Source organism: Pseudophryne corroboree, chromosome 7, assembly GCF_028390025.1.
Source record: "Pseudophryne corroboree isolate aPseCor3 chromosome 7, aPseCor3.hap2, whole genome shotgun sequence".
NCBI lineage: Eukaryota > Metazoa > Chordata > Amphibia > Anura > Myobatrachidae > Pseudophryne > Pseudophryne corroboree.
The window spans coordinates 44,152,843-44,173,071 of NC_086450.1; the positions used below are offsets into that span (position 1 = coordinate 44,152,843).

Consider the following 20,229-nt stretch of genomic DNA (forward strand, 5'->3'; position numbering starts at 1 on the left):
TGTATTTTGGGCAAATGATAAAAAATTGGAGTGACAGGGTGTGAGGGCAACAAAAAATAATACTCATCATCTGAAATCACGTCTTCTTGTTTTACTTTTTGTAACAGATTCTTTAATTCTAGCATAAAGGGGGCACTTGGGTTAGTCCGTAGTGTTATATAATAATCTGAGTTCTCGAGTTGTCTGTATGCCTCCGCAACATAATCAGATCTCGATTGTAGGACAATTCCCCCCCCCCTTGTCCGCAGACTTTATAACCAATGAAGAGTCATCTTTAAGGGCTTTAATTGCATTTCTCTCTGCTTTGTTTAAGTTTTGCATGTGATATACTGAAGATCTTCTTTTGTTCCTTTCAGTTTTCTGACACAAGGTTTTAAAATCTCTTAAGGTTTTATTATAAAATACAGTAATAGCTGCACTTTTTTGTTCCAAAGGAAAGAAATTTGATTTCCTTTTAAATTTTGGACACTTAGACTCAGAGTTGTTGGTAGTAATATCAAATAATTTAACTTCTAAATCAGTACTCTCTTGTTGTAATTCTTCTAACGCAAGAAGTCCTGCATTATCCGTAGCATCCAGGATAATGGGGGAAGTTTCACTATTTGGATAATGACTGTTCAGTTTTTTAGTGGCAAAGTATCGCTTCCTGCAAAGATCTCTAGTAAATTTGTTCAGATCAACAAATAACTCAAAGATATTAGGTTCCTTACTGGGAACAAAGTTTAAGCCTTTTTGTAATAATCGTATTTGGTCAGCAGTGAGGTTATGAGAGGAGAGATTATAAATCCCTTTAGTGTCTACCTGTACCTCGCTTTTCTTGGGTCTCTTCCTTCCACCTCTACATCCTCGTTTTCCCTGTATCTTTTTGGGGTATGATTGGATAGAGTCCTGTATGGATTGAGATGATTGAATGTGTTCTGCCTGGAAAAATCCCCCAAATGTTCAGTATGACTGGCCCCAGTCTGATGTTTATTTGAGTAATCCGTATGTTCTCTAGTGTTAAATCTCGTTGGATAAAATTGTTTTTGTGGTCTAAAAGAGTCTAAAAGAGCTGTTGGCTCCCAGTTATCTAAAACCAATAAATATGGACATAAATCCTACGTGGTTATCTAAGAAACCGCTAGGTAGGTTTCGATGTAACAAAAAAGTTTGCCTAACTTGTAAATATATGAATAATAAAGTAACATGTGTAACCTCCAAAACTAATGGCACTACATTTCAGATTAAACAATTTATTAATTGTGACTCAGAATATTGTGTGTATCTATTACAATGTTCATGTTCTCTCCAGTATGTAGGGAGAACTACCAGATCAATCAAATCAAGATTTAGAGAACATAGGCTGAATATTATAAAAAAACTTCAGACTCATAGTGTGTCCCGGCACTTTTCCAGAGTACATAACGGTGATCCATCATCCCTCTCTATCCTTGGGTTAGAACAGTTTGTGAGTACAAAAAGAGGGGGGGATAGGTTCAGAAAACTTTGCTTGGGGGAATCATCGTGGATATTCAAATTGGATACCCTTTATCCAAACGGTCTTAACGAAGCTTTAGATTACTCTTGTCTGGATTGAATTTACAGAACAGTTCTGCTGATAGTTTGTAATAACTTAGAGCTTGTTTAGTACTAAATAAAAAATAATAAATAAAAAAATAAAATTTTATGCATCCATAATTGATAAATAATATAGATTGGCTGGCCCGTTTTTGAGAAAAATAGTATATATAGAATACTTTCAGAGTAATAGGGCTAGATACTCTTTAAGCAGATGCTGGTATTTGGTCTTGTGTCCTATTCTATTCTATATATCAATTCAGTTATATAATTTTTTATTTAATCTGTACTTGTAATCTCTGTATCTCATAATAATATTTTTTTCCATAATATTTTTTTTGGGTTTTTTTTCCTTGGTTTTGGAAAATAATTCACAGGGAATAAGAGATCATATGTATTTTTTTTTCCATACCGTTTTATGATTAGCATTAATTAAAATAAGAATTTACTCACCGGTAATTCTATTTCTCGTAGTCCGTAGTGGATGCTGGGAACTCCGTAAGGACCATGGGGAATAGCGGGCTCCGAAGGAGGCTGGGCACTCTAGAAAGATTTATGACTACCTGGTGTGCACTGGCTCCTCCCACTATGACCCTCCTCCAAGCCTCAGTTAGGACACTGTGCACGGACGAGCCGACATAATAAGGAAGGATTTTGAATCCCGGGTAAGACTCATTCCAGCCACACCAATCACACCGTACAACTCGTGACACTATATCCAGTTTGACAGTATGAAAACAACTGAGCCTCTCAACAGATGGCTCAACAATAACCCTTTAGTTAGCAATAACTATGTACAAGTATTGCAGACAATCCGCACTTGGGATGGGCGCCCAGCATCCACTACGGACTACGAGAAATAGAATTACCGGTGAGTAAATTCTTATTTTCTCTGACGTCCTAGTGGATGCTGGGAACTCCGTAAGGACCGTGGGGATTATACCAAAGCTCCCAAACGGGCGGGAGAGTGCGGATGACTCTGCAGCACCGAAAGAGAGAACTCCAGGTCCTCCTCAGCCAGGGTATCAAATTTGTAGAATTTTGCAAACGTGTTTGCCCCTGACCAAGTAGCTGCTCGGCAAAGTTGTAAAGCCGAGACCCCTCGGGCAGCCGCCCAAGATGAGCCCAACTTCCTTGTGGAATGGGCATTTACAGATTTTGTCTGTGGCAGGCCTGCCACAGAATGTGCTAGCTGAACTGTACTACAAATCCAGCGAGCAATAGTCTGCTTAGAAGCAGGAGCACCCAGCTTGTTGGGTGCATGCAGGATAAACAGCGAGTCAGATTTTCTGACTCCAGCCGTCCTGGAAACATATATTTTCAGGGCCCTGACAACGTCTAGCAACTTGGAGTCCTCCAAATCCCTAGTAGCCGCAGGCACCACAATAGGCTGGTTCAGGTGAAACGCTGACACCACTTTAGGAAGAAACTGGGGACGAGTCCTCAATTCTGCCCTATCCATATGGAAAATCAGATAAGGGCTTTAACATGAGAAAGCCGCCAATTCTGACACTCGCCTGGCTGAAGCCAAGGCCAATAACATGACCACTTTCCACGTGAGATATTTTAGATCCACGGTTTTTAGTGGCTCAAACCAATGTGATTTTAAGAAACTCAACACCACGTTGAGATCCCAAGGTGCCACAGGGGGCACAAACAGGGGCTGAATATGCAGCACTCCTTTCACAATGTCTGAACTTCAGGTACTGAAGCTAGTTCTTTTTGAAAGAAAATTGACAGAGCCGAGATCTGTACTTTAATGGAGCCTAGTTTTAGGCCCATATTCACTCCTGCTTGCAGGAAATGTAGAAATCGACCTAGTGAAAATTCCTCTGTTGGGGCCTTTTTGGCCTCGCACCATGCAACATATTTCCGCCATATGCGGTGATAATGCTTTGCCGTAACATCTTTCCTGGCTTTAATAAGCGTAGGAATGACTTCTTCCGGAATACCCTTTTCCTTCAGGATCCGGCGTTCAATCGCCATGCCGTCAAACGCAGCCGCGGTAAGTCTTGGAACAGACAAGGCGCCTGCTGAAGCAGGTCCTGTCTGAGCGGCAGAGGCCATGGGTCCTCTGATATCATTTCCTGAAGTTCCGGGTACCAAGCCCTTCTTGGCCAATCCGGAACCACGAGTATCGTTCTTACTCCTCGCCATCTTATTATTCTCAGTACCTTTGGTATGAGAGGCAGAGGAGGGAACACATAAACCGACTGGTACACCCACGGTGTCACTAGAGCGTCCACAGCTATCGCCTGAGGGTCCCTTGACCTGGCGCAATATCTCTTTAGCTTTTTGTTGAGGCGGGACGCCATCATGTCCACCTGTGGCCTTTCCCAACGGTTTACCAACAGCAGGAAAACTTCTGGATGAAGTCCCCACTCTCCCGGGTGTAGGTCGTGTCTGCTGAGGAAGTCTGCTTCCCAGTTGTCCACTCCCGGAATGAACACTGCTGCCAGTGCTAGTACGTGATTTTCCGCCCATCGGAGAATCCTTGTGGCTTCTGCCATTGCCATCCTGCTTCTTGTGCCGCCCTGTCGGTTCACATGGGCGACTGCCGTGATGTTGTCTGACTGTATCAGTACCGGCTGGTTTTGAAGCAGGGGCCTTGCCTGACTTAGGGCATTGTAAATGTCCCTCAGTTCCAGAATTTATATGTAGGGAAGTCTCCTGACTTGACCATAGGCCCTGGAAGTTTCTTCACTGTGTGACTGCTCCCCAGCCTCGAAGGCTGGCCTCCGTGGTCACCAGGACCAAGTCCTGTATGCCGAATCTGCGGCCCTCTAGAAGATGAGCACCCTGCAGCCACCACAGTAGAGACACCCTGGTCCTTGGAGACAGGGTTATCATTTGATGCATTTGAAGATGCGATCCCGACCACTTATCCAAGAGGTCCCACTGGAAGGTCCTCGCATGGAACCTGCCGAATGGAATTGCTTCGTATGAAGCCACCATTTTTCCCAGGACTCGTGTGCAACGATGCACCGATACCCTTTTTGGTTTTAGGAGGTCTCTGACTAGAGATGACAGCTCCTCGGCTTTCTCCTGCGGGAGAAACACTTTTTTCTGTTCTGTGTCCAAAATCATCCCCAGGAACAGTAAGCGAGTGGAAGGAACCAGCTGTGACTTTGGAATGTTCAGAATCCAGCCATGCTGTTGTAGCACCTCCTGAGATAGTGCTACTCCGACCAGTATCATTTCTGCCATTACCTTGGTAAACACCCTCGGTGCCGTGGACAGTCCAAACGGTAGCATCTGGAATTGGTAATGGCAAACCTGTACCACAATCTGAGGTACTCCTGGTGAGGAAGGTAAATAGGGACATGCAGGTAAGCATCCTTGATGTCCAGGGATACCATGTAATCCCCCTCGTCCAGGCTTGCAATAACCGCCCTGAGCGATTCCATCTTGAACTTTGTTATGTAAGTGTTCAAGGATTTCCATTTTAAAATGGGTCTCACCGAACCGGCTGGTTTCGGTACCACAGTGTGGAATAGTAACCCCGTCCTTGTTGAAGTAGGGGCACCTTGACTATCACCTGCTGGGAATACAGCTTGTGAATTGCCTCTAGCACAGCCTCCCTGCCTGAGGGAGTTGTCGGCAAGGCAGATTTGAGTAAACGGCGGGGGGGGAGACGCCTCGACTTCCAGCTTGTACCCCTGAGATACTACTTGAAGGATCCAGGGATCCACCTGTGAGCGAGCCCACTGATCGCTGAAATTTTTGAGGCGGCCCCCCACCCTACCTGGCTACGCCTGTGGAGCCCCCGCGTCATGCGGTGGACTCAGAGGAAACAGTGGAAGAATTTTGATTCTGGGAACTGGCTGCTGGTGCAGCTTTTTCCCTCTTCCCTCGTTTGACCCGCCTGCTTTTCTGAAGCTGAAAGGACTGTGCCTGATAATACAGTGCTTTTCTTAGGCTGTGAGGGAACCTGAGGTAAAATATTTTCATCCCAGCTGTTGCTGTGGATACGAGGTCCCAGAGACCATCCCCAACCAATTCCTCACCCTTATAAGGCTCTATGTGCCTTTTAAAGTCAGCATCACCTGTCCAGTGTCGGGTCTCCAATACCCTCCTGACAGAATGGACATTGCAATAATTCAGGATGCCAGACGGCAAAATATCCCTCTGTGCATCCCTCATATATAAGACGACGGCTTATGTTTGCAAAATAGTATCCCTGTTTAAAAGGGGTACAGACCACGCTGCAGCAGTCTGCAGGTCTCAGTCTAGTACCTGAGTGTGTAAATACAGACTTCAGGATAGCCTCCTGCTATTTATCAGCAGGTACCTTCAAAGTGGCCGTATCCTAAGACGGCAGTGCCACCTTGACAAACGTGTGAGCGCCTTATCCACCCTAGGGGATATCTCCCAGCGTAACTTATCCTCTGGCGGGAAAGGGTACGCCATCAGTAACTTGTTAGAAATTACCAGTGTCTTATCGGGGAAACCCACGCTTTTTCACACTTCATTCACTCATTTGATGGGGGAACAAAACACTGCCTGCTTTTTCTCCCCACACATAAAACCCTTTGTTTTTAGTGGTACTTGGGTTAATGTCAGAAATGTGTAACACATTTTATATTGCCGGGATCATGTAACGGATGTTCCTAGTGGATTGTGTATATGTCTCAACCTCGTCGACACTGGAGTCAGACTCTGTGTCGACATCTGTGTCTGCCATCTGAGGGAGCGTTGATGGCCTTTGAGACGCCTGGGCAGGCGCGGGCTGAGAAGCCGGCTGTCCCATAGCTGTTACGTCATCCAGCCTTTTATGTAAGGAGTTGACACTGTCGGTTAATACCTTCCACCTATCCATCCACTCTGGTGTCGGCCCACAGGGGGCGACATCTCATTTATCGGCATCTGCTCCGCCTCCACATAAGTCTCCTCATCAAACATGTCGACACAACCGTACCGACACACCGCACACACACAAGGAATGCTCCAATGAGGACAGGACCCACAAAAGCCCTTTGGGGGGACAGAGTGAGAGTATGCCAGCACACACCAGAGCGCTATATAATGCAGGGACTAACTGAGTTATGTCCCCTATAGCTGCTTTTATATAATTTATACTGCGCCTAAATTTAGTGCCCCCCCTCTCTTTTTACCCTGTTCTGTAGTGTAGACTGCAGGGGAGAGCCAGGGAGCTTCCTTCCAGCGGATCTGTGAAGGAGAAATGGCGACCAGTGTGCGGTGGGAGATAGCTCCGCCCCTTTTCCGCGGACTATTCTCCCGCTTTTTTCTGGATTCTGGCAGGGGTGTTTTCCACATATATAGCCTCTGGGGCTATATATTGTGGTATTTTTGCCAGCCAAGGTGTTATTATTGCTTCTCAGGGCGCCCCCCCCCCAGCGCCCTGCACCCTCAGTGACCGGAGTGTGAAGTGTGTATGAGGAGCAATGGCGCACAGCTGCAGTGCTGTGCGCTACCTTGGTGAAGACTGATGTCTTCTGCCGCTGATTTTCCGGACCTCTTCTTGCTTCTGGCTCTGTAAGGGGGACGGCGGCGCGGCTCCGGGACCGAACACCAAGGACTGGGCCTGCGGTCGATCCCTCTGGAGCTAATGGTGTGCAGTAGCCTAAGAAGCCCAATCCGGCTGCAAGCAGGCGAGTTCGCTTCTTCTCCCCTTAGTCCCTCGCTGCAGTGAGCCTGTTGCCAGCAGGTCTCACTGAAAATAAAAAACCTAAATCTATACTTTCTTTCTAAGGGCTCAGGAGAGCCCCTAGTGTGCATCCAACCTCGGCCGGGCACAAGATCTAACTGAGGCTTGGAGGAGGGTCATAGTGGGAGGAGCCAGTGCACACCAGGTAGTCATAAATCTTTCTAGAGTGCCCAGCCTCCTTCGGAGCCCGCTATTCCCCATGGTCCTTACGGAGTTCCCAGCATCCACTAGGACGTCAGAGAAATTGTATATATACGGTTTATATATAAAAAAAACTGTGTCCGTGTATGCTCTTATATATTCATATATATTCATATATACTCTTCAAATGTTTGTGGATATATATTTATGTGCATGTCTTTTATTCATTATATTAATTCATGTTTGGTCTATTAGATCAGTTTTGCTACTACTGCATTATCTAAAATAAAAAACACCTGTATGATCAGACAATAAGCAGTTAAATATAAGCTGCAGACTAATGTCAGATATCCAAAGTATCTAGATTCAAAGTGAGGATAAACATCTAGGAGTGCACTTATATGTTAATTTTAAATTGATCCCAATTAAATCATTTTGCTTATTTTTCGGTAAATTATAGATGATTGACTCAGTGTATATGGTTTGAGTATTAAAAGATTGTTTGTTTTTTATACAACTTTTAATTACAACATTGTCAGTATGTTCATTTTCGAGTCTATAAGACTAGATTACTATTAATTAGTAATAGATCACAACTGCTCGGTCTGAGACTCATTAGTCAGGTATATATTTGTGAACATGGAGAGGGGAAGTATTCGTCTTGAGGAAGTCTCCGGTTGCTAGGAGACGAAACGCGTTGACGCCCACTCTCTGTTACACTCTCCAATTGGTGATACCCGCTGCACGAACACAGTCCACGGCTCAACACAGCCGTCTCAGTACAGCCGTGACAGCCTGAGCCGTAGCTATCTGCCGCACGTTGGATCCATCTTTGCCGCACGCCTCTCCAATATTGGTCGGGTGAGTTCCATCTGACCCCCGCTGTGGGGCCTAACACCTGTTACCAGGAGCCATTCTGGCGGCGGCTAGACTTACCGTCTATGAATAAGCGCCAATTACATTTTATACCAACGAAATGTTACTTTGAAAAAGGTGACAGTCATCTGCCGTTATTTAAACAGTGACTGAATGGTATACCTCCGCTCCATGTGTATCCCATCCTTATAAAGGACCCTGACTGCATATACATACAGGAACCAGCACGGGAGCATTGAGTAAAGGCTGCACCTTTTCTTCAGTTATACAGAAATATAAAAATAAATTGAGACTGTGAAAAGTGCATTGCGGGAGCTACAAATTTATTATAATAACATACTGGGACGCCAGTATTCGGACTATTATAATCACCATTTGAAAGGGTATAGCAATTAATTTTATTGCATGTTGCACATAATTTCAAATTCTCATTCATTCTATTATGTGTAAGAGAATGTATTAATTGTTTGTTGTATTGTATGTTATAAATGTTTAGTCTTAGCGACACTATATAAATAGTTTTTTAGTATATCTAAGTCTCACTGAGTCAATCTTTCTTTTATGTCAGACTGCACATATATATTTTTAGATACATTGTTTCAAGCGCAGAGTATCTTTCCTTTTCTTAGTTTACTATTGTGAATGAAACAGATACTCAGAGGTGAGTCTTTAAACATTCATTCTGTCAACTATGATATAAAAGTGACCGTTAGCATTAATTACATTGGTGGTCATTCCGAGTTGTTCGCTCGCAAGCTGCTTTTAGCAGCTTTGCACACGCTAAGCCGCCGCCTACTGGGAGTGAATCTTAGCATATCAAAATTGCGAACGAAAGATTAGCAGAATTGCGAATAGACACTTCTTAGCAGTTTCTGAGTAACTCCACACTTACTCGGCAACTGCGATCAGTTCAGTGCTTGTCGTTCCTGGTTTGACGTCACAAACACACCCAGCGTTCGCCCAGACACTCCCCCGTTTCTCCAGCCACTCCCGCGTTTTTCACGGAAACTGTAGCGTTTTTTCGCACACACCCATAAAACGGCCTGTTTCCGCCCAGAAACACCCACTTCCTGTCAATCACATTACGATCACCAGAACGAAGAAAAAACCTCGTAATGCCGTGAGTAAAATACCTAACTGCATAGCAAATTGCACATGCGCATTAGCGACTAATCGCTCCGTTGCGACAAAAAATACAGAGCGAACAACTCGGAATGACCCCCATTGTTTTTAATGAAACGTTGCTCTCTTAACTTTGGGGGTAATTCCAACTTGATCGCAGCAGGAGATTTTTTAGCAGTTGGGCAAAACCATGTGCACTGCAGGGGAGGCAGATATAACATGTGCAGAGAGAGTTAGATTTGGGTGTGGTGTATTCAATCTGCAACCTAAATTGCAGTGTAAAAATAAAGCAGCCAGTATTTACCCTGCACAGAAACAAAATAACCCACCCAAATCTAACTCTCTGCACATGTTACATCTGCCTCCCCTGCAGTGCACATGGTTTTGCCCAACTGCTAAAAAATTTCCTGCTGCGATCAACTTGGAATTACCCCCTTTATACAGATATTTATTCAAAAATATCTGCGCTCCGCTGCATTCACCTGGTGCCAAGCGGAACACGTAACCCTTCCTACGTAATGTGGAAGATGTGAGAATCCTGACAAACAGTAAGGGGACTATTCATGAAGCAGTGAAAAGTGTGGAGAAATGAGCTTGTGGAGAAGTTGCCCATGGCAACCAATCAGCTGCTCCATACAATTGAATAGTATGCAAATTATAAATGTTACTTCAATGCTGATTGGTTGCCATGGGTAACTGCTCCATTGGCTCACTTCTCCACACTTTTCACTGCTTCATGAATAGACCCCTAAGTGAGGACACATCTGTATACACACGGTGCACGGCCAGTGACGGGTCACAGGTAAAGAAGATGGGGAGACAGCAGCTCACCAACACATACAACACTACGTCAGACCACATTAACATCAGGCTGGGAGCAGCTTTCTTTGGTCCTACATGAGGCGGGCGTATCTGACCAGTATTTACCTATTTGTACACCAGATTGCAAAGCAGCGATATCATATGTGCAGCAAAGTCACACACACCCTCCAGAGCAAACAGGATTGCAGGGGAGGCCTGGCAAGTGCCCTGCACGGTTCCTACAGGTGCCAGGGAGAAACGCACACCACGGTAACAGGGCCCGACGCAGCCGAGCTAAACATGAGACTCGTCCAGGTCAATGTCCGTCTCCCCCAGCTCAATGTGACTGAAGTGAAAGTGTCTGGAAACCATGGGGTTCTCCGTCCCATTGTCTTCGGTGATATGGAGGACAGTGTCTGTGTACTGAAGCAGGCTGCTGGTCTCCAGTCCAGCGAAGTCCTCAGGGTCAGACAGATGGGACGACAGAGAGCTGTGGAGAAGTGGGGATGCTGCTGCTGCTGCCCCCCGGCTGGTCTGCGTGCCCTCCTTCGCCCGGAAGCGGGCTCTTCTCTGCAATGAGAGAAACAGCGGAGCGGTTAGGTCACGGGGACACTGTGATAACCCATACTAGTAACAAGGCAATGGGGTCTATTCACGAAGCAGTGAAAAGAGTGGAGAAGTGAGCCTGTGGAGAAGTTGCCCTTGGCAACCAATCAGCTGCTACGTACAATTGTATAGTATGCAAATTATAAATGTTACTTCAATGCTGATTGGTTGCCATGGGCAACTTCTCCACTGGCTCACTTCTCCACACTTTTCACTGCTTCATGAATAGACCCCTAAACAGCTATACAGGTTGAGTATCCCATATCCAATTATTCCGAAATACGGAATATTCCAAAATACGGATTTTTTTGAGTGAGAGAGTGAAACCTTTGTTTTCTGATGGCCAGAGCCGGCCCTAGGCATAGGCAAACCAGGCAAATGCCTAGGGCATTTGGTATTCTTAGGGGCACCAGCAGCTTATGCTGATTAAAATGATATGCGGCATGCCTATATTCTGTGTGTAACTGAGGCTGTATCTGCATAGAAAATGCTACATTGCAGTATATTCCTGGAAATCACTGTAATGAAGCATTTCGTATGCAGATACAGCCGCAGTCGCTCACAGAATGCATGTTGCATATCATTTTAATCAGCAAAAGCTGTTTGTGCATCCTAGCCACATAGTAATGCAAATAAGACACATTTTCATAAACAAAAGGCGCCCCAACGTTAGCAGAGCTGCCAGCTAACTCGTGCCAAGCATGTCCTGCAGAACTAGTGGTGGTGCTAGGGGGCACCAGCCAAAATCTTGCCCAGGGCATCATATTGGTTAGGGCCGGCTCTGCTGATGGCTCAATGTATACAAACTTTGTTTAATATACTTTATTAAAAATATTGTATTAAAAGACCTTCAGGCTGTGTGTATAAGGTGTATATGAAACAAAGGAATTGTGTGGATGTACACACTTTGTTTAATGCACAAAGTTATCAAAAATATTGGCTAAAATGACCTTCAGTCTGTGTGTATAAGGTGTATATGTAACATAAATGCATTCCGTGCTTAGAGTTAGGTCCCATCCCCATGATATCTCATTATGGTATGCAATTATTCCAAAATACAGAAAAATCAGATATCCAAAATACCTCTGGTCCCAAGCATTTTGGATAAGGGATACTCAACCTGTAATACATGCTAAGTAGGCAGAGCCCTGGGCAGCAAGCAGATTGCTATTGGTTACTATTATCCCTACTTTTTGCACTGGATGGTGACTACAGGGTGATTCAAAAGTCGCAGTGCACCCTTTTGTTTCAAAAACTGTGCAGGAAATGGGAAAACTGAATACTCCAGTAAGGTATGGGTGAAGTGGGCTATCTTTTAGGGTATCTACCGAACATGGGCGCCATCTTGAATCTAAGTAAGTTTTCCCATTTTCTGCAGTTTTTGAAACAAAAGGGTGTACTGCGACTTTTGAATCACCCTGTTTAAAGACCAAACTTGACAACTTTTCACTTCCAGATGTGAAGATAAGGTATAAAGACAAAAGGTGCGCTGACTGATGATGCCAGTCACTTATAGGGCACATGATTACACTCATTTTATCGTCCGGACCCTACCCACTATGTTTTCACATAAATGGGCAGCACGTGAAGAAGAGACATTTGGCATCATCATGGCATTTCCCTGCCCACTTTGCTGGTAGGTTAGTGCTCTGCCAGAAGAGTTGTCTGTTCTCGGAGGGCTCACCCTAATACGGGTGTCTGGCAGGCATTGCTACTCCTGTAGGAGGATCTACAGCACGGTAGGGACATACGTATTATATAATTAAAATGGACCCGCTACTGTGATTATGCTCCTAAATACTACAGAGATGATGTATTATGAAAATAACAGATATACGAACATTACATGCTGCAGCGTCACTATATTCTGTACACAGCGAATTCCCCAACATAAAGGTGTAATGTGCTATAGGTGTATGTTTGGTTGATGTGATACTATTCCTATATTCATAAGTTAATGACATATCCTGCAGCTTTGTATATTGGAACATAGGCCCTCATTCCGAGTTGTTTGCTCGCAAGCTGCTTTTAGCAGCTTTGCACACGCTAAGCCGCCGCCTACTGGGAGTGAATCTTAGCTTATCAAAATTGCGAACGAAAGATTAGCAGAATTGCGAATAGACACTTCTTAGCAGTTTCTGAGTAGCTCCACACTTACTCGGCAACTGCGATCAGTTCAGTCAGTTTCGTTCCTGGTTTGACGTCACAAACACTCCCAGCGTTCGGCCAGACACTCCTCCGTTTCTCCAGCCACTCCCGCGTTTTCCCCAGAAACGGTAGCGTTTTTTCACACACACCCATAAAACGGCCAGTTTCCGCCCAGAAACACCCACTTCCTGTCAATCACATTACGATCACCAGAACGAAGAAAAAACCTTGTAATGCCGTGAGTAAAATACCTAACTGCATAGCAAATTTACTTGGCGCAGTCGCACTGCGGACATTGCGCATGCGCATTAGCGACTAATCGATCCGTTGCGAAAAAAATATAACGAGCGAACAACTCGGAATGACCCCCATAGCTACAAGGCGGAAAAATAACACAGCATTCAGCCAACACTGCAGCCGAAACCGTCCTACACACACACACACACACACACACACACACACACACACACACACACGGTCTGTTACTCTATGTACCGAAATGCCTGATTATTATTAACAGTTTCTAAAATAGCGTAGCATATTCCGTTGGGATTTACAATTGGTCTGATCACCTGTGATCCAGTAGTTACTGTCCATGTGTGACAAGCTGCCACGTGACAGCGCGTGGTGGTAGTAGGCTTACTTTGCAAAAAGTGACGTAATACCTGCTGACTATTATAGACTGAGACTTCTAAAGCTGAATTAAAATATTAAGTCAGCTGAGCTATATAAAGCAGCGCAGCGTCACTTAGTTGCAGCAAAACTGGAAAAAAAAATGCTTTTGGAAATTTCTGGTACGGTGGCAAAACAGGTCCAGACGCTACTTTTACTCCAACATTAACAGAAAGTCACCATGAACCTTTGAATCGGTAAGCTGCTATTTTACAAAGGACAGTAATAAAAGAGCAGCATCTTCTAGTCAGTGTTATGGGCCTGAGGCTGAGTCGGACGCAGCGTAGCGTTGTTTTTTCTGCGCATACGTCTAAGTCGCATCTATCATAGGAAGATGGAAATGTAAGTGTATAGTATATAGGTACAATTTTACTTAGCAGAGTTTTCAATCCTTACTGAAGTAGGCCCAAAGTATCCCGTTTCTGGATGGGTAAAAGTATGTGGCGTTCACATAGCACAATCTAAGGTGGCCCATTGTCCTACTGTGTGAAGCTACAGTACATAGGGGGTAATTCAGACCTGATCGGAGATGTGCTAAATTTAGCACATCTACGATACGATCAGTTTCACAGACATGCGGGGGGACGCCCGGCACAGGGCTAGTGCGCTCCGCATGTCTGGCTCTGCCCCCCCCCCCCCCCCCTTCCCCCCGCACAGGTACAAAAGCATCGTTTTGTACCTGAGGCATAGCTTCCTGGGTCGCCGCGGCTGCGTGTGACGTCACGCAGCCGCCCCCCCAAGGCGGCGGCGCCCTGCCCCCTGTCAATCAGGCAGAGGTGATCACTGGGCTGAGATGGCCATCGGCTCTCTGGAATGCGCAGGCGCACTGCGGCGCTGGCGCATACGCAGTTCAGACCTGATCGCCCGCTGTCTGAAATCGCACAGCAGCAATCAGGTCTGAATTAGGCCCATAATACTGCCATAAATCACAAAGATATGCAATCAATGGGCAATTCTGCACTTAGCTCAGCAGACTTTCAGGCATCCACTGAAACTGGCACACACAGCTCACTATGGAGCTAGTGATAGGGTTTTTTAAAGATACAGGGGCAGATGTATTAAGCCTGGAGAAGTGATAAGTGGAAGGTGATAACGCACCAGCCAATCAACTCATAACTGTCAATTTACATACTGGAGCTGACTGGCTGGTGCGTTATCACCTTGCACTTATCACTTCTCCAGGTTTAATACATCTGCCCCACAGCATTAGGCTCACATGTGAGTTGAGGAAAGGTTGTGTAGTTTCCTTGTAGGGGTAACTTTTAGTAGGAGATAGATGAGGGTCTACAGTACAAAATGGGCTAATGCATGGGGGCACGGCCGCCGACAGGGGGGTCAAAGGAAACACCTGTACCGGGCCCCAAGGATTAGAGGGGCCCCAAGGATGCGCCACTTAGTGCCCGGCAGGGATGTGAGCCGTCTTGTCCAAGTAGGGTGTGGGCGCAGCCTCAGAGTGACACACACAGTAATTGTGCAGTGCAATTGTTCACCCACTCTTCCTGGTCTGGCTCTGTTGCAGGCAGTTATGGGACATGGCGGCAGCTCTTCTAGTGGGGTGTGAGGGGCGCATGGTATTTGCTGTGCAGTGTTCGGGTCTGGATACTGGGGAGTGCAGCACAAGTAAGTCTCTCCCCGGGGTAAGAGTGGATTGGTGAGGAGATACAGGGCTGGGATGAGGAAGCTGGGAATGCAGCATGGAGTCATTAGGGAGAGACAGACTGTGGGGTGTGTGGGAGGAAGGAGAAAGGGAGACACAGACTGTGGTGTTTATGGGGGAGGAAGGAGAGATATACATATTTATTTAAGTGTATAGATAAATAAATGTGTATTTATTTTCTTATACAGCACAACATATTTCGTTGCACGTTAAAATATACACTGCTCAAAAAAAATAAGAATTTACTTACCGATAATTCTATTTCTCGTAGTCCGTAGTGGATGCTGGGGACTCCGTCAGGACCATGGGGAATAGCGGCTCCGCAGGAGACAGGGCACAAAAGTAAAAGCTTTAGGATCAGGTGGTGTGCACTGGCTCCTCCCCCTATGACCCTCCTCCAAGCCTCAGTTAGGATACTGTGCCCGGACGAGCGTACACAATAAGGAAGGATTTTGAATCCCGGGTAAGACTCATACCAGCCACACCAATCACACTGTACAACCTGTGATCTGAACCCAGTTAACAGCATGATAACAGCGGAGCCTCTGAAAAGATGGCTCACAACAATAATAACCCGATTTTTGTAACAATAACTATGTACAAGTATTGCAGACAATCCGCACTTGGGATGGGCGCCCAGCATCCACTACGGACTACGAGAAATAGAATTATCGGTAAGTAAATTCTTATTTTCTCTGACGTCCTAAGTGGATGCTGGGGACTCCGTCAGGACCATGGGGATTATACCAAAGCTCCCAAACGGGCGGGAGAGTGCGGATGACTCTGCAGCACCGAGTGAGAGAACTCCAGGTCCTCCTCAGCCAGGGTGTGCCCCTGACCAAGTAGCAGCTCGGCAAAGTTGTAAAGCCGAGACCCCTCGGGCAGCGGCCCAAGATGAGCCCACCTTCCTTGTGGAATGGGCATTTACATATTTTGGCTGTGGCAGGCCTGCCACAGAATGTGCAAGCTGAATTGTACTACACATCCAACTAGCAATCGTCTGCTTAGAAGCAAGAGCACCCAGTTTGTTGGGTGCATACAGGATAACAGCAAGTCAGTTTTCCTGACTCCAGCCGTCCTGGAAACCTATATTTTCAGGGCCCTGACAACATCTAGCAACTTGGAGTCCTCCAAGTCCCTAGTAGCCGCAGGTACCACAATAAGCTGGTTCAGGTGAAACGCTGACACCACCTTAGGGAGAAACTGGGGACGAGTCCGCAGCTCTGCCCTGTCCGAATGGACAATCAGATATGGGCTTTTGTGAGACAAAGCCGCCAATTCTGACACTCGCCTGGCCGAGGCCAGGGCCAACATCATGGTCACTTTCCATGTGAGATATTTCAAATCCACAGATTTGAGCGGTTTAAACCAATGTGATTTGAGGAATCCCAGAACTACGTTGAGATCCCACAGTGCCACTGGAGGCACAAAAGGGGGTTGTATATGCAGTACTCCCTTGACAAACTTCTGGATTTCAGGAACTGAAGCCAATTCTTTCTGGAAGAAAATCGACAGGGCCGAAATTTGAACCTTAATGGACCCCAATTTGAGGCCCATAGACACTCCTGTTTGCAGGAAATGCAGGAATCGACCGAGTTGAAATTTCTTCGTGGGGCCTTCCTGGCCTTACACCACGCAACATATATTCGCCACATGTGGTGATAATGTTGTGCGGTCACCTCCTTCCTGGCTTTGACCAGGGTAAGAATGACATCTTCCGGAATGCCTTTTTCCCTTAGGATCCGGCGTTCAACCGCCATGCCGTCAAACGCAGCCGCGGTAAGTCTTGGAACAGACATGGTACTTGCTGAAGCAAGTCCCTTCTTAGCGGCAGAGGCCATGAGTCCTCTGTGAGCATCTCTTGAAGTTCCGGGTACCAAGTCCTTCTTGGCCAATCCGGAGCCACGAGTATAGTTCTTACTCCTCTACGTCTTATAATTGTCAGTACCTTAGGTATGAGAAGCAGAGGAGGGAACACATACACCGACTGGTACACCCACGGTGTTACCAGAACGTCCACAGCTATTGCCTGAGGGTCTCTTGACCTGGCGCAATACCTGTCCAGTTTTTTGTTCAGGCGGGACGCCATCATGTCCACCTTTGGTCTTTCCCAACGGTTCACAATCATGTGGAAGACTTCCCGATGAAGTCCCCATTCTCCCGGGTGGAGGTCGTGCTGAGGAAGTCTGCTTCCCAGTTGTCCACTCCCGGAATGAACACTGCTGACAGTGCTATCACATGATTTTCCGCCCAGCGAAGAATCCTTGCAGTTTCTGCCATTGTCCTCCTGCTTCTTGTGCCGCCCTGTCTGTTTACGTGGGCGACTGCCGTGATGTTGTCCCACTGGATCAATACCGGCTGACCTTGAAGCAGAGGTCTTGCTAAGCTTAGAGCATTGTAAATTGCTCTTAGCTCCAGTATATTTATGTGGAGAGAAGTCTCCAGACTTGATCACACTCCCTGGAAATTTTTTCCTTGTGTGACTGCTCCCCAGCCTTTCAGGCTGGCATCCGTGGTCACCAGGACCCAGTCCTGAATGCCGAATCTGTGGCCCTTTAGTAGATGAGCACTCTGCAGCCACCACAGAAGAGACACCCTTGTCCTTGGAGACAGGGTTATCCGCTGATGCATCTGAAGATGCGATCCGGACCATTTTCCCAGCAGATCCCACTGAAAAGTTCTTGCGTGGAATCTGCCGAATGGAATCGCTTCGTAAGAAGCCACCATTTTTCCCAGGACCCTTGTGCATTGATGCACTGACACTTGGCCTGGTTTTAGGAGGTTCCTGACTAGCTCGGATAACTCCCTGGCTTTCTCCTCCGGGAGAAACACCTTTTTCTGGACTGTGTCCAGAATCATCCCTAGGAACAGCAGACGTGTCGTCGGAGACAGCTGCGATTTTGGAATATTTAGAATCCACCCGTGCTGTCGTAGAACTACTTGAGATAGTGCTACTCCGACCTCCAACTGTTCTCTGGACCTTGCCCTTATCAGGAGATCGTCCAAGTAAGGGATAATTAAGACGCCTTTTCTTTGAAGAAGAATCATCATTTCGGCCATTACCTTTGTAAAGACCCGGGGTGCCGTGGACAATCCAAACGGCAGCGTCTGAAACTGATAGTGACAGTTTTGTACCACGAACCTGAGGTACCCTTGGTGAGAAGGGCAAATTGGGACATGGAGGTAAGCATCCTTGATGTCCAGGGACACCATATAGTCCCCTTCTTCCTGGTTCGCTATCACTGCTCTGAGTGACTCCATCTTGATTTGAACCTTTGTATGTAAGTGTTCAAATATTTCAGATTTAGAATAGGTCTCACCGAGCCGTCTGGCTTCAGTACCACAATATAGTGTGGAATAATACCCCTTTCCTTGTTGTAGGAGGGGTACTTTGATTATCACCTGCTGGGAATACAGCTTGTGAATTGTTTCCAATACTGCCTCCCTGTCGGAGGGAGACGTTGGTAAAGCAAACTTCAGGAACTTGCGAGGGGGAGACGTCTCGAATTTCCAATCTGTACCCCTGGGATACTACTTGTAGGATCCAGGGGTCCACTTGCGAGTAAGCCCACTGCGTGCTGAAACTCTTGAGACGACCCCCCACCGCACCTGTTTGTACGGCCCCAGCGTCATGCTGAGGACTTGGCAGAAGCGGTGGAAGGCTTCTGTTCCTGGGAATGGGCTGCCTGCTGCAGTCTTCTTCCCTTATGGGGACGAAAGGACTGAGGCTGAAAAGACGATGTCTTTTTCTGCTGAGATGTGACTTGGGGTAAAAAGGTGGATTTTCCAGCTGTTGCCGTGGCCACCAGATCCGATGGACCGACCCCAAATAACTCCTCCCCTTTATACGGCAATACTTCCATGTGCCGTTTGGAATCTGCATCACCTGACCACTGTCGTGTCCATAAACATCTTCTGGCAGATATGGACATCGCACTTACTCTTGATGCCAGAGTGCAAATATCCCTCTGTGCATCTCGCATATATAGAAATGCATCCTTTAAATGCTCTATAGTCAATAAAATACTGTCCCTGTCAAGGGTATCAATATTTCCAGTCAGGGAATCCGACCAAGCCACCCCAGCGCTGCCCATCCAGGCTGAGGCGATCGCTGGTCGCAGTATAACACCAGTATGTGTGTATATACTTTTTAGGATATTTTCCAGCCTCCTATCAGTTGGCTCCTTGAGGGCGGCCGTATCTGGAGACGGTAACGCCACTTGTTTTGATAAGCGTGTGAGCGCCTTATCCACCCTAAGGGGTGTTTCCCAACGCGCCATAACTTCTGGCGGGAAAAGGTATACCGCCAATAATTTTCTATCGGGGGAAACCCACGCATCATCACACACTTCATTTAATTTATCTGATTCAGGAAAAACCACATGTAGTTTTTTCACACTCCACATAATACCCTTTTTTGTGGTACTTGTAGTATCAGAAATATGTAACATCTCCTTCATTGCCCTTAACAAGTAACGTGTGGCCCTAAAGGAAAATACGTTTGTTTCTTCACCGTCGACACTGGAGTCAGTGTCCGTGTCTGTGTCGACCGACTGAGGTAAAAGGACGTTTTAACGCCCCTGACGGTGTTTGAGACGCCTGGACAGGTACTAATTGGTTTGCCGGCCGTCTCATGTCGTCAACCGACCTTGCAGCGTGTTGACATTATCACGTAATTCCTTAAATAAGCCATCCATTCCGGTGTCGACTCCCTAGAGAGTGACATCACCATTACAGGCAATTGCTCCGCCTCCTCACCAACATCGTCCTCATACATGTCGACACACACGTACCGACACACAGCACACACACAGGGAATGCTCTGATAGAGGACAGGACCCCACTAGCCCTTTGGGGAGACAGAGGGAGAGTTTGCCAGCACACACCAAAAACGCTATAATTATACAGGGACAACCTTTATATAAGTGTTTTTCCCTTATAGCATTTTAATATATATATACATATCGCCAAATAAGTGCCC

The 20,229-nt window shown here is 46.3% G+C and overlaps 1 protein-coding gene across 23 annotated transcripts in view; it reads right to left on the reverse strand.

Moving 5' to 3' along the window:
• Positions 1-8,548: 8,548 nt before the first annotated feature.
• The window catches only part of UNC80 (unc-80 homolog, NALCN channel complex subunit), a 366,195-nt gene continuing 354,514 nt past the window's right edge, over positions 8,549-20,229 (reverse strand). For 21 of the 23 annotated variants that reach the window (XM_063933120.1, XM_063933105.1, XM_063933107.1 and 18 more), the window contains one exon: positions 8,549-10,735. In XM_063933120.1, the coding sequence (XP_063789190.1) occupies positions 10,460-10,735 (276 nt within the window). In that variant the 3' untranslated portion in view covers positions 8,549-10,459. The remainder of the gene's footprint in view (positions 10,736-20,229) is intronic. The other 2 variants (XM_063933115.1, XM_063933109.1) reach the window with 1 other exon arrangement.